The 15,291-nt window shown below is 44.2% G+C and overlaps 1 protein-coding gene across 1 annotated transcript in view; it reads left to right on the forward strand.

The window, feature by feature from the left end:
- The first annotated feature begins 3,227 nt into the window (after positions 1–3,227).
- Positions 3,228–15,291, forward strand: part of LOC119372394 (protein lifeguard 4) — a 29,846-nt gene continuing 17,782 nt past the window's right edge. The window contains exons 1-4 of the mRNA XM_037642866.2: positions 3,228–3,552; positions 3,742–3,850; positions 7,727–7,832; positions 11,353–11,386. Of these exons, the coding sequence (XP_037498794.1) occupies positions 3,444–3,552; positions 3,742–3,850; positions 7,727–7,832; positions 11,353–11,386 (358 nt within the window). The 5' untranslated portion in view covers positions 3,228–3,443. The remainder of the gene's footprint in view (positions 3,553–3,741; positions 3,851–7,726; positions 7,833–11,352; positions 11,387–15,291) is intronic.

Genomic DNA, 15,291 nt, shown 5'->3' on the forward strand with positions numbered 1-15,291 from the left:
CTGAAAGTTTTGGGAGATCTCATTCGCGAGTGTGCATTGCGTGCCCTTTGCACTTAGTACCGTAAATGCAAAGCGAATCATTTAAAACAAGATTCTGAAGTTTTAAGTGCCAGAACGACGATATGATTGTGAGGCACACCTTTGTGGGGGATGGACTAATTTTGAGCATCTTGTATTTTTTAACGTGCGACTAAATCTAAGTACATTGGTGTCTTATTGCACCACACTTAAAATTAGAAGCAATGCTTAAAAAAACACGCAATAAAGAAACATTACAATTCTACCCGAGACACACGACAAAGCTTCCTGCGCTTCGCTGAAGAAATATGACGCGAGCCCTCTAGATCAACTATTAGTACACTTGGCAAAGGAACCTGCAGTCTGAAACTTTAGGTTGTAAGGTTCAGTGCGCTCGTTCGCATGCAGAACCGTAACGAGCCAAACTGATGCCAGTTGGTGCAGCCACGGCGCAAAATACACGCTTGACGAACACACAAGGCATTGGAAACGCATAAACCATAGCGACATTTATTGCTTGGTCACAACACAGACTAGTTTGGCACACAAGGCCTAAGAAATTGCATGCTTGAATAACAGGCAGTAACCGGGAACATTTCAGCCGACATTAACCGCACTACGGGCAAACATTACGCCTTAGTGGTCGACACCCGCAGATAAACAACACCTGGCGATCCAGCAGCGGTGCTTGCAAGAACGTGCGGAGTGCTGACGTGCCGTCGTGCCTTTTCTATGCTGAAGTGAACAAACAATCGTTGAGTGCGTCAGAGATGAAAAGCGGATGAGGACCACGTCTTTAGAAGCCAGCGGTCGCAACATCTTGCGTGAGTGAAGGCGCAGCTGCTGCTCCCTTCGCAATAACAGAGTGGGCGGTGCGGCTTATCTCACAGACCGTTCTGCTTTCTCGCGTAGATTCCCAGGCAGGCACAGGTGCCGAAGATGGTGATCACAATGCCCAAGATGAGCGCGAGCGCATCTCCGGTGTCCAGTCCGGCTGCCTGAGCCGTGGAAACACCGCACACAGCGACGAAGAAGGCGACGAGGAAGGCGCGGAGAGCGCATTCGACAGCCATGTTTACTTGCAGCTTGCTTGCGCACTGACCAGTTGGCAAGTTGCGTGCAAATGCGTGAAGAGGCGCGACGAGCGCAAAGTGAAAACACGCGTGGAGAGATGAAGTTAGCGCGCGTGAAGGTACACCAACGCGCCATGCCTTACTGCATGGCCTCCGAGATATAACCAGACATATAACTGTTCGATTTATACAATCTCGGAGGCCGTACTTAGTCGCACGAGTGCGCAGTTGGTGGTTAGGCGATATCTTCATGGCCTAGCGATATCATAAATGGTTCACATCTTCAAGTTGTGTCACCTTGCAGCCAGCAATTTGACTGTCCCACTTGACATTTCCACCTTTATTTGATCAGGGTGAAAAAGTGAAAAATTAGCGAGACAGCGCGACAGAAAGTTGAAAATTTTTATCATTTATGCATGTTTCATTGGCTAAGCGTTTCAACGTGCAGGCTGAGCTGCAATCTCTGACAGCTTCTCTGGCCACTGCAGTAGCTCAGCCAGCTGCCACCATTCTATGTCAACAGAGTCCACAGCCTGTGCTGCTGCTGCTTAACTCGTTTTTTTCACGCGCATGTGTCCTCCATACTTGTGGACAGCAGTTCTCCAAAAGTAAATTCACGTTTCTTCTACTGTTTATCCGCGTTAAACCCAAACAGGTCCACGTCAGCATTTTCTCGAACACATGAGGATATTCTGTGGCTCTGGGACGTAAACCTATGCAAATAGTGGAAAATAATGGTAGGGAACGACGGATGCAGGAAATAAATTATACTACCGATGACAGAGAACACTTGCTGACGCATTTTAGCATGCGTAAGCTAAAGAGCTGAAGTACAGTGGATCAAGCCGGTTTATAAATGGACTGTGATTGGCTTACGGCGGCCCTCTTCACATAGAGTTAATATACTGACTCTAGAGGAAAAGCTCCCCATAGGGCCCATGCATTGAAACCTATAACCGCATGGGTTCCGCCATGATGGAACAAAACGATCGTTGCCAGCGTTGCCAGACCCTGAGACGCTCGCTATATTTGACGGTGGTAATCAGTTTTAATCTACCAACCTAAGCCAGCTACGCCGCGCTGTTCGGAGAACATCAGCTGTGTTTTGATGGTTTTGATGCGTGAAGCCGTGTGTTAGTGTACGGTTGTCTGTGCAGCTGGTCCGGTTGATAACAGTTAAAATTTCCACCTGTTTGTGCATGGTTTTTACTAGGCACTCCCTACCAAAGTTTCTCCGTTCGCTGGCACAAAGGTCACTCGGCAGATTCGCAGCTCGAAGCAAAGTCCGTAGGCCGTGGTCGCGCGCTGATTCGACTTGCAATGGCGAGACACCTGTATCCACGTTCTTTTTCAGCTCATTGCTGCCGTACTTCAGCGCAGAGAGCCGCAAAGCAGAAAAATGTCGATTGACATGCAGCGGCGAATGTGAGTGAGACATCTCCCGAAAGCTTCAATCGAAACTAAAGTTACACGGCCCACGAAGCTTTATCGCCGTTAAAAAGTATTAAAAAAATCGGTTGCGACTAGTTCGTACATAACCTTCAGGGCTTGTCTCATCTCTTCTTTGCCGTTCGTCCTGGTTTGCACTGATGCACTGAAGTTTCCAGCTCGAAAGAAAAAAGGGCTGTCACATGAAGTCGAGTGGTATGCGGCGACAGAAAACGCACACAACGGGACACTATGACAACTACAAGATACACGACGCGAACGAAGTTTCAGGGGCTTTAACATGACGCGCAAACCGGCGCAATCGGCCGCAAGCACACACTCGCGTACTCGCGAGTGTTGATATGGTGGTGCCATCTAGTTAACCAGCCTGCAAACGCTCCTTTCCGCGCGCAGTAAATTGCATAAATAGCCGTCGTATCATTTCGTAGAAGTATTCAAAATAAACACAAAACAATATCCGCAAGTTTTTAATTGTGCAGATGCTTCTTTAGGATTGATATGTGATGGCAAGAAAGACAGCGTTCCAAGATGTCAGCGTTCTTGTGGTTATAGGTTTCGCGGCCCAGCTTTTCCTCTAGAGTCAGTATATTAACTCTATGCCTCTTCAGTTTGGATAGTATGGAGTAATGAGTAGACATGAGGGCTATGACGGGGTTGACACCCCTCTGAACTGCGCTTGTTGGAACCTTGCCTGCATTGCCTTTAGTTTCGTGTCCGTTTTACCTGCAGGAGGAACGAGCCCCGTGCGCATCTCCCTGAACTCTCGCCGTTATCGCGTTATCAAATCATAAGGCCTACCGCTTCGACCCTTATCCTGCACTGCGGCCGTGTTTCGTGGCTGAGAAACTGCAACTGTGCTGCCTGCGCCCAGGCCAGAACGAACGGTGTTTCTAGTCCGCGACCATGGCTGACGTGAAAATCAGTATGGACGACAGAGCAGGCCAGTCGTCGATTCTGGACGATTTCTGCTACAATAACAACGTGTCGAAAGCAAACGTCTACGTTCGACTCGGTAAGTGCCGTTCTACGCACGAATAGTGCAGGCCGCGGCTCCATTCTATGGCGTTGCGCGTTCCGCCCTGTGTGTTCTAGACAGACTGCCGCGAGCTTTATTTACGTAAACATTCTCGCGTTTCTGAATTCTCGCCGAGGCTGACGCTGCGCTTGCTTTGGTTTTTCTGGTTTCTGAATGCCGTCGCAGGTTTCCTGCGAAAGGTCTACGGTATCCTGAGCATTCAACTGCTAGCTACGACGGTGATTGCAGCCTTCGGAATGTTTACGCCAGCTGTCAAGCTCTACATAAGCCAGAAGTAGGTGCATCTCTTTTCTTTGCCCATCAGAATTGCATTGCTCGCCCACTGCGAAACCGTGCACTTCATGAATCCACTAGTGTATTTTGATTTCGACCAGCCCAGCTCAGCTCATGAATTCGCACAGGCAATGAGGGGAATGAGCGTAGGAAAACGATATGGCGCAAAACTGTGACGGTGAGGAAATAAAGCAAAAAAAAAAAAAAACCCGTAGACACAACTGTGAGCAGCTGTTAAATTGCAGCAATGCATCTATTTTATGGGACGGTGCACACGCCACTTGCACACGGTATTGAGCAGGCATGGTATGCATTGCTTTTAAAGAGAGCATCAACATAATTCTTCGCGATCAGCTTAGATGAAATATGTGGTGTTAAAAGAACTCCAGGTGGTTGAACTTCCCTGAGTGGCGTGCCTCATAATCATATTGTGGTTTTGGGACATAAAATCCCATAATTATTATTGAGTCTCTCTGATGCTGGTAAACCTACATCTACAGCTTCAGGGCTTTCATCAAGGGTGGTCCATAATATGTAAGACGTGCACAAAAGTTTGCAGGACGAGCAAGCGTCTGCCACACTGTTTACGAAGCTAGCCCTTGATTTAGAGCATGTGTGTCATCCAATGCACACGTAGTGGGACTGAAAGGCAGGTGAACCCATGCATTGTTGGGTAGCGCACAAACAGGCACAACACGAAGGAAGAAGACGGGACAAGCACTGGTCTAACAACTGGAAGATTTTATATGAAAAGTTCAAGTACATACAAATATATATCTTCTCATCACGCCAGCAATTGTCGGGAATGCTGTTGCACGCCTTCGTTTACGCAAACGTTGATCATCGCACATCATCATGATCAACGTACATAGCAGAGGCATACCACATGGCAAAGTGTGATAGCAATTGCATTAGTCACCCGTCAGTGTCACTATCTGACCAAGAGATTCTTTTCATTGATCAGTAGTAAGCTTGTGTGGGGTTGACGTTTTCTGTATATACTTGAACTTTTCAAATAAAATCTTTCGGTTGATAGACCAGCGCTTGTTGCATCTTCTTCCTTCGTGTCATGTCCATTTGTGCGCTACCCAACAATGGAAGGCACTTGTCTCAAGTTCATCCACTTGTAGCCAGACTGACAACAGTGCACTACTGAAGGAAATACTAGAACAGCCATTTGTCTTGCCCACTTAATTATTTAGTGTGTGTGTGTAATAGTGCACTCTATGTAGAAGCCACATTAGGTTCCTGCACTGTTTAGATGACGATCAGGGAAGCTCTTTTTTTTTTTTTGCAGCTGCTAGATCTTCAAATAAAGTATTTGTTTGTGAGAAAATAGGAAATCAGCATGCCTTCAATGTAAACAACCTCTAATGTTAAGCACATGGAAATAAGTCCTGTTTGCACCGGTGATTCCGCATTCCATGCTCTTACGTTTAAGCAAAGTGCATGCACGCTTGCCTCTTTACAAGCTCGATAGGTGGTATGACAGGTCTTGTGCGTAAGTGACAGCCAGAGGACATTTCCATGCAAACGCTTTGTGGTCATAAATATTTCCTACGCTAACACCTAGACTATGTGAAAGGTTGCTAAACAAGGAGAGTTGTGGAATTAGAGTAACGTTTTGAATGAGATCTTGGTAGGGCAGTAACATTTTTAGAGCGCTTTTGTCACACCACCTGAAAAAAAAAGTGTTCAGGTTCATCGAATTCAATTTTGCTGTGGTTCAGTTCGAGTTTGCAGAAACATAATGTATAAAACACTTTGTGAACTAAATGGCAACACTGAATCAGTCCACTTGCTGTTTCAGCATAGGAAAATCTATTTTCAACACATTGAAGTTCTGTCTTTTATGAAATGTACAGTTCATTTTATGTGGCAGTGGACTGCTGCTCCCTGTAAGAACTAAACAGCATTAAAATTGTATTTTGTCACAGCAAACAAATGATTATATTTTGATTTGGGTTGTGGCAACATTCTTCCGGATAAAAAAAAAAACGGGCGCAGAAAGACTGGCATGGTGCACTGTGCCAACATCACCTCTAAGCTTCCACGCGGTTTAGTTGCTATACAGTGACCTCCTGCTAAGGCCTGGTGTCGCATATTTCTTTCCCGGCATCATCGCTGCATTCCAATAAGCCCAGTATGCAAAAAAGTACCTATGTTTTATGCCTTCATTGCACACGAAGCGGTCCATGATGACCAAATTATTTCTCGAGAACTCCACTACAGTGTTTCTCATAGTGCTGTGTGGCCATGTGATTACAATGGTTGTTCAACTCGAACTAAAACTTTTGTAGTATGCACATATACACTAACACCACCAGCTTGCCATGCTCTGGCGAAACACTTGTCGAATATTACGCCATGGTGTGCTGACATCGCTCTGAACCAAGAGGGAGATATTAAACAAGATAGCACAGGAGCCTGTGAACACAGCAGTGGAAGGCCACGTCCTAACGAAGTTCCATAGCAACAAAGGTCAGTAATCGAGAGAAGAAGCTGGTTGATTGTGCTCATCCGAGTTTCTGAGGCTTATACACTCACAAGTGCATGCATTGTCATCAGTAGATGAAACGGTGTTGTATGCACCGTTCATCTGTTGCAGACATTCTCAAGCCTTGAGGCGTACTGCGGTTACTCAAAAGCATTTGGGTTGCACGCTGATGTGAACACCTCTCGCCATGATTCAAAACAACTACCTGTACAACAAGTCTGGGTGCAACATCAACCTAAGTGTCACTGACTAAGACGAGGAGACGAAATTGCAGTGTCGTATTTTGTTTCTGGATGATGGCACGCACAGACCATGCACAAACAGAGACAATCACGCATCCTGACCACTGTGATGCGGACATTGTGGATACGATCTGGATGTTTCCTTTTGAGAGACAGCTGCTCCTCCTCCTTGCATTCTGGCTGGCTCCAGCAAAGCGGGAAGCTCAGTTGGCAAGGAAGAAAACAAAATTTGGGAATGATCGTGCTTGCTTCCAGATATTTCGCCCACTATTGTAGTCTTCTAGAGGTTTCCGTTGCTTCTGCCACACCCACCTGCCCGCTTTGGCCACACTGGCTTTTGTATGAATGTGCCTATAATGTCACAAAGTTAACAAAGACAAACTTAGTTGTTCCACCTTGCGAAACAGTGTGCCAATACTCAGTAAGGTAAAAAGTTGGGCAAGTTGGTATTTGTTCATGATGACTGAGGGGCGCGAGAAAACGGCACACAACGCGTCGTCCCGTGTACATTTTTTCGTTGTGTGCCGTTTTCTCGCGCCCCTCAGTCATCATGAGTGTGCCAATACTAAGCAGCAAGAGTGCTCTAACTTCACTGTGTAGTTGCATTGTTTAAATGCATTTTCAAAGCTAGCATTTACAAAATTCCATCACAGCAGAGAATAAGTCCCATTTTTAAGCATGGAAGCCTTTTCTCCACCTAATTTTCAGCTGTATGTAAGGTTACCTTACTTCTTTGACAGGGTACTGCTGATAGAAACTAGCAATGAGGAAGGGGGGTGCTGTTGTAGTAATAGCGGCACCAAAGTCCAGCTTTCACGAGCCCTTGTAATTAAAAGAAAAAAAAAAGATTAGTTCAAAAATTTTAAGATAGGTGGTAGCATGTTCAGTAATATTTACATACTGAACAGCTGGCCTAAACTTTTTATCTGCACTTCCTGCACTTCATTGCTTGCTGCAAAGGCATTGCCCTCAGCACGCCTTTGTATTGAGATGTGGGAAATTTGAAAAATGGTCAGTTATCAAGTGCTTGGTTAAGAACTCCAGGGGATCAAAATGTAATCAAGAGCCCCTCATGGCTGGTGTATATCAAAGCCCATGCATTACTTTTGAATAACTAACGCTTGTAACTTGTTTCTAGCCACTGGATGGTGGTGGGAGCCTTCTTCATGTCGATGGCCCTCCTCCTGGCCCTGATGGTGAAGAGGCGGGAGACACCTACAAACTACTTTCTGCTCATGGGCTTTGTAAGTGCATCGTGTCTGTTTACTGTTTCTCCTCATGGGCTACTGTAGTAGCATGATATGAATGAGGTCAGTATAAAGGAATTGTCAGAAAAATAAATGTGGAACATATCAGAAGAGCTCAAGACTGGGCATTATACAGTCATTGAACCTATCTGATATGGTGTAACAGTCCCTCTTGATCTCTCCTTCCCTCTTGGCAGTGTGAAACCTTTACCCACCTTCCATTCATTCCGGTCTGAAACTAAAGAAATCAAAGTTCATGTTTAAATTACTCATTTAGAACTAACAGACAAGAAACCCAAGGAGAGTTTAGGGGATGTTATTTTGTAGTAATTATGATGTAAATGTGAAAAAGTAAGATGGATGAAAAGATAACTTGCCACTGGCAGGGACCGAACCTGTGACCTTCGAATAATGCTTCCGATGCTCTACCAACTGAGCTACAGCAACGTTCATCCCCCCGTCCACTTTATAAGGTATATATGTTCATTTTAAACTTGGGAGTGTTAGTCAGCGCCTCTAGTAGCCCTTAAAATTGCCCTCCTTTCGTTCATAGCAAGGGTCTCGTTCTGGCAGACTGAATGCCGGTAGTATGCATACGAGGGATTATTGGTCAGCTGCCAGCTCATACAAAGATTGCTTTGTGAATTAATGTTGTGTCTAGCAAAAGAGAAACAAGCCCTTAAAATTGCCCTTTCTTTTACTCATTTAGAGTAATTTATGCATCATCTCTAAATTAGTCATGTAGAGATGATGCATTTAGAGATGGTCATGTGCCACATGACGAGACACAAAATGCACATATGCCAGGAGCGTCTATCTCTGAATTACTCATTTGAAGATGACTCATAATGCAATGAAAATACACACGTGAATCAGCCACGAAAGAACTTGCATAGCGGTGCCTGACACTGGACCACAAAGGGTTAATGCAGTAAATAAAAACACTTGAATTTATTATAAAAAATTAATAGTAAAGAAATAGTGTCCTTAAAAAGGGGCTGATGTGATTACAAGCAAAAGCTTTAGTACTGGAGGTACTACTACACAGAGTCACAAGCACTTGCTATCGCATTTCTGAATTCTGCAGAATCTTGAATGTTAGCAGTATTATTAGGAAGCCCGTTTCATTTACTGATCGCATGTGGCAGCGCACTTGTATTGAAGGCTTGAGTGCAAGCGAAAGGACAGGCAAGGCTGCATTGATTATGTTTCCAGCAAAATGCACAATGAAATTGTCTGTGGCAAACTATTTCCATGCATGCCATAAATTATTTTGCGAAATAAACAGACACGGGCTATTTTCTTATGTGATTCTGAAGATAGTGGTGAAAGCAAGGCTAGTGACTCTGGAGCAATAGGTATAACTCCCTGATGCACACCTTGATTGTTCACCTTTGTGGAGGAGTTCACTTGTTAAACTGAGGTAATTGCCCGAGTCCTCAAGCTCTGGCAAGAGTTACCACTTCAGACACAGTGCTGGGAGACTTCACAAGGAGCATCTGGAAAACATTGTTGTCAACACCCTTTATAATATGCTGTATATCTTGGCACTTTCGCTCATTGAGGCATCAACGCACCTGCAGAGATAGATTATGTCCTCGGTATAGGCAGTAAAAGTTTCAATCGGTTCTTGTGCCGGTGTGCACAGATATTGTTTGGCGCGTAACTTCCATACGGCAGGGGGACCAAAAACGGCGGATATTGCCTCCTTGAAAGCAGTCCATTTCCCAAATTTGGATTATGGTTCGTATACTAGAGCTTGCAGCTTATGGCTTGCTTTGAGAGGCTTTGCATATGCACTGCATTAGATAAGCCAGTCCAGTTCACTGCATATGATAGGATGATAATGTTTATTCTGCGCTCTCTTAAAAAACTGACAACACCCAAGTGTGTACTGTTTAATATTGAAGACATATTGCAGGGTTCGCAGGTTTACTGGAGGATATGTACAGTTTTTAAATACTGGGCACACTTGAGAAAGTACACTTCCTCAATGTTTAAGAAGATTGCAGCAAAATAGGGTTCTCAATTATCCAAGTTTTAGACCATTTAAGTGTCCATGCAATGGTCTCCATCAACTCTGTGTGCCTCCTTTCTTTAATGCTGGGTAATTTTATGCTCTAGAATATCGTGTATGGCATAGCATCTCGTGTTCCTGAAGAAAGTGCAAAGAATGCGCATAAAATTAATAATAATTGCTCCTGCAGGGCAAAGTTAAAACAGTGAGTGATGTACAGATTTTATCTTAGAGTATGAGTGCATTATTGCAGTCGCATTATCACCTTATTACTACTTGAAATTTTAATAACATCGTACATATGTTAATTAACATGCTTGAAGTCACATGGTGGCACAGTACTTGCACTCTACAATTTTTATTGCGATAGCAATTATATGGACACTCTCGGCTGATTTTTGCCGTCGCCGTCTGTCGACCCCATCATGTCCCGGATATGTATGTATATATATATAAAAAAGGAACAAAGAAAAATAAAACAGAAGAAAAAAATTCTGAAGTACCCGACCGCAAATTTGAACCAGCAGCCCCTCGCTCCCCAGCGCGCTGCGTTAGACAACTCAGCCACACGCCATGTACCGCTGGTGGTAAGCAAATCTCGGAGGAGTGTGAGCGTGTTTTCTATCACGCAACGCTCCTAATTTTCTTTCAATTTGAAAACTGCCCTTGAGTCGCGCACGACAAAGTGTACCTTTTTTGTATCCACTCGTGATGTGGAAGGCAAAAAAAAGAAAGAACACCGGGAACACCTTGCATCAGACGCACCTGTGTGGCTGGAGACGCAGGGGGTAACTCCACGCGCCGCAGTTTAAAAGAAAAAGAAGTATTTAAGAGCGTCTGATTCTCCATTGTCGACATTTGCAGACGCAGCGCTCTAATTTTCTTTAATTTCTAATACTCCCTTGAGACGCGCATGACAAAGTGGCCATTTTCTGTACCCACTCGTGATGTGGAAGGAAAACAAAAAAGACAAAGAACACCGGGCACACCTTGCATCAGACGCCTCCTGTGGTAGGAGACGCAGAGGGTCACTCCAGGAGCCGCAGCTTAAAAGAAGAAGAAATGTCTAAGAGCGTCTAAATTCTAAATTTCCCCACTTATATTAACCGCCAGTTTCATGTTCAATCCCCCGTAGTGGGTAAGAGCCAAGAATTAAGGGTCAAGCAAGCAAGCAAGCGTCTGGTTCTCCATTGTCGACACTTGCAGCGTGTTGCTCAAGCACATAGGCGTAACAACTGTGACAGTTCACGCTTGCCCTGTGCATGCCTGTGCGTTCATTCAGGGCGTCCCTTTTTGTGCTTCAGCAGCACGCTGCAAGTATCGAGCTGCTTCTGGTTCTTCGTAAGACATTTCGATTTCTTGCTTTCGCATTCATTGCTTCACCCTTGCGGTGAAACTGTGAATTTTTTTATATGCTTTTGATCTGCAAATATTCCATGATTAAAGAGATTTTATTTTTTTCATTGAAAAAGTTCTGATTGTTTGCTTTTGTCTTTTCAGACCATTGTGCAAGCCTTCACTGTTGCTGTTGCCGGTGAGTGTAAAGAGTTTGATAGTTTTTGGTGTGGACAAATTGCTGTTAACTCAGTCTTATTCAAAATAGTCATGAAATGTTTCTCATGAAAAAATCTTGCAAAACTTGCCTGTTGTGTACGGTTACTAAATAACACAGACATTGCACGGGTACCTTCGACCATGACTGAGCTCCAGTCATGATTGAATTTCTGAAATACACTTGGCTCCCCTCTACATCTTATGCAATTGAGCCAATTAGGCTCAATTGCAATTCAGATTGCACCTTTATAGGACTGCCTCAACACCTAGGTAGCTTTCTAACGAACATGCAAGCCAATTATTCTTTGTCCGCATGCAGCATAGAACAACTGCAAAGCGTACTGGGATGCAGTAGTTGTGCAAAGTCCATCTTTATTGTTACTGGGCTTAAAGCATATTCAGTTTTGGTTAGATAAAGCTTTCTTGGAATAAAATCGCTGCAGATGTACATTTAATACAGGTTTAGGAGACAAGATCAGTCGATTGAAACTGATTTATAGTGAGTGCAAATATTGCAGTTTTTCTTCCAATTTTAGTGGCTTGCTTGTACTTCACCAGCGTTAGGCACAAAAACTTCGAGACGAAGAATGAAAGTTCCGACCAGAAGTTTTCATGCTTACTGCTCGTGAATTATGGAGTGCCAACTAGTGCAAACCCATACATTTAGTTGCTTCTACTGGTTGCCTTTGGCATAATGTCAAAACCCAGCATGAGTTGGAGTGGTTGAATAACAAATATTTTACACTATATAAATAAAAAATGAAGTGCCTTGTTTTATAGGGTTTTGTGAAGGGCGGAATTTCTTGCCTGACGAAATACTGCTAACGAGACAAGTTTCCAAGCTGTCCGGGCTTTTCGAGAAAGATTTCATACAGATAACTGTCATGTTCAAAATAATGAGTCTCAGCTCATTGAAATGTATGGCAGGCTGAAGTAGAAGTGAGCATTGCTGGCCTCCAAAACAGTATCTTCAGCAGAGCCTGGGCTGGCTAGCTCACTATCAAGGTAAACCGAAGGACTTCTTGAAACTGGGACAAAGGGCTGTTTTGTGAAAAGAGCAAAGTAAGGTTAGTGCAGGACAAAATACTGACGTCCTTGCTCCTCCAAAAAGGACAATTCTGTGTTCTTTTCTTTGGCTTTTCAACCCTGTTTCAAGCAGCGACACTGTTTACCTTGAATCAATCAAATCAGTGGTTAACCCTTTGCGGTCCAAAACTTTTACCCACTTTCCGGCTCTACCGGTCCGAAACTATTTTGCCAGTTTCTGGCGCCGCAAAGAAAAACACAAACTGTGGAAGGAAAACTCACAGGATAATATTTTTGCTCCTGCATTCTGCAGGCAACTCCTTTAGCGATAATTGGGCAGCGTATGATGCCGCTCAAGGCATTCTCCTGGGTGCAGGCCATGGTTGTTACTGTTCCCCTGTGTGTAAACAGAGGTGTTGTCTCCACCGCCGTCGCCCTCGTCTTCGTCACTCACTTCTGTCGAATCACTGTCATCACTGTCTCGTGGAGGCACATAATTCTCTTCCTCACTAAAGTCATCCTCGCTTTCGCTAAAAGCACCACCGTAAAACGCACGTGGTGAAAACGTGGCCATGCTTCTCAGCAAACCGTGAGCGAGTGGGTACGCTCTGGGCTCCGTGCTGAACATAGTGCTGCACCCTAGTGTGAAAAAAGGAAACCTCAACACACGAAGCTCACTTATTCATCAAGGGATGGCACTTCATGTATGCAAAAAATGTGCACGACTTGCAGTGAGAAAACAGCGAAATTTTAACCACGAACACCGTTGTCGGGCGATGCCCGACAGCAGACCGCTTCGGCCGTGTTCACTGGTACCAATGTATGGAACATTGCATGAGAGGGTGTTACAGCAGTAAACCAGCACAAGTAAATGGTACAAGGCGTAATCAAATTCATTGCTTGTAAATAAGAAAAATGTATCCTGAATAAATGTTAAAGACATTGAAAGAACCCTTGAGCGAAACACTTCAGGACATCAACATGTGTGCGAAAGCATAAAAAGGCACAAAAGAGAAACACATAATAAGGGGATACCTTACCCAGTAATAAAACATAAGTAGAAAACTTTTTATACGAAAAGACTAGTTTCAGTACAGAAAAAAGATCAAATAAGTTCACTTGATAAAGCACTCGTTATACATGAAGTCTCTCAACCCTTTGAGATGCTTTGTACACAATTGTGTACACCACTTGTTTTTGCTAGTTGTGTTGACTATTGGCTCAGAAAGAGCAAGGTAAATTGAGGTTTGGTTGAATTGAACCTTCTGCATAATAAACATGTCTTCGTTTAACTTCATTTTGCAGTGTACTGTTGCACATGATCACTTTGCTGAAGGCACTACCATGGTCAACTAGTCAGTTTAGAATTACCGTAATTACTCGAATCTAGGCCGACCCCGATTCTAAGCTGACCCCCTAAAGTCCGAAGCCCGAAAAAAAAAAACTTACCTCGAATGTAGGCCGGGGAAAATTCACATAGAGAAAACATTTATTGAAAATATTAAGATGAAACGGAGCAGTTGGTTCATCATCAAGATGCCGCACTCATTCCGAGTCGTCGTCGCTGATCTCTTTGTCGCTGTTCTCAAACTGTGCGCAATCCTCGGTGCCATCAAGCGCATTTGATATGCCACACTTCTTGAAAGAGCGCACGATGCCCTCTCCATTTCAGGGTGACGGCCTTTCCGTGGACCGGTAAAAGCCATCCTCGTTGCGGCGCACGCGAAGAGCTTCTCCCGTTGGCCCCTCCAGTGACGAACATTCTTTTCGTCCACTCCAAAGTCCCACCCGGCTTGAACGTTGGAGGACGACTCCGCGGCTAGCACAACTTTCCTTTTATACGCCGCAATATAATGACTACGCTCGTTTGGCGCCATTGAGCTACGCCACACACAGCCCACTCGAAGCGAGACTCGAACTGACGAACGGCTCGCCTCAACACTCGCCACAAAGATAAAAATGGCGGCCTCACGTGCGTACTTAAGCCAGGTGTTGGCTCGGCTTCTAACGGCTACAATACTGTCTAGGTGGCGCTAGTTTTGCAACACTTTTCTCGATGAAAAATGGCGCGTTTTTCAAAATCCTCGAATCTAAGCCGAGCCCCCACTTTGGCACATCGTTTTTCGAAAAAATCATCGGCTTAGATTCGAATAAATACGGTACTGCTTTCCGCGAGCCACGCTCAAAAGTGCAATTTTTCTTTGCTCAAAGTAGCATAACTGAAAATGAATTTGTACTATATTTCCAGCCTGAGATATGACCCTCTATGTGCAAAAACAGAACATGAATGATTCCGGGTGAAATAGATATTTAATTACAGTTTAATTAGGAATAATTACTACAAAGCACATAAATCAATGTATTATGATATTATTTTTGTTGCAGTAGAATATTGAGTGCTTTGAAATAATCTTGTGTTTATTTTGACGCATTTACCGACTGTGCTTCACAGGTGGCGTCTGAAGGGGTTAAGAGAAGATGTGTGTTAACTAATACCTAAAAATTATTGGGTAATGTTTGTTGACAGTGGAATCGGGAAGCCCACTTTGGTAGAACAAGTTCTCAGTGGTGGTCCAACTGTGCCATTTTGCTACAATTCTACCTCTGTGCGCCTTACTGCGCCCATTCACATTCATCTTGTGCCAACTGCATCAAATTTCATTTGTTGCCGGCATAAACAGCTATGCTCTGGCCGGAAATACCCTATTAGGTCAGCTCTAATTATAAATTGCTTTTCCATACTGCCATGGAATCCACTCCTCCTCTTTCCACTGATGCACTTTTCCCTGTTATAATCGGCCTGACCTAATTATGTGCGTGTGGTCTTCGTTATTGATGGTTCGGCATTTTGTCTACAGT

The sequence above is a fragment of the Rhipicephalus sanguineus genome, chromosome 10 (assembly GCF_013339695.2).
Source record: "Rhipicephalus sanguineus isolate Rsan-2018 chromosome 10, BIME_Rsan_1.4, whole genome shotgun sequence".
Lineage (NCBI taxonomy): Eukaryota > Metazoa > Arthropoda > Arachnida > Ixodida > Ixodidae > Rhipicephalus > Rhipicephalus sanguineus.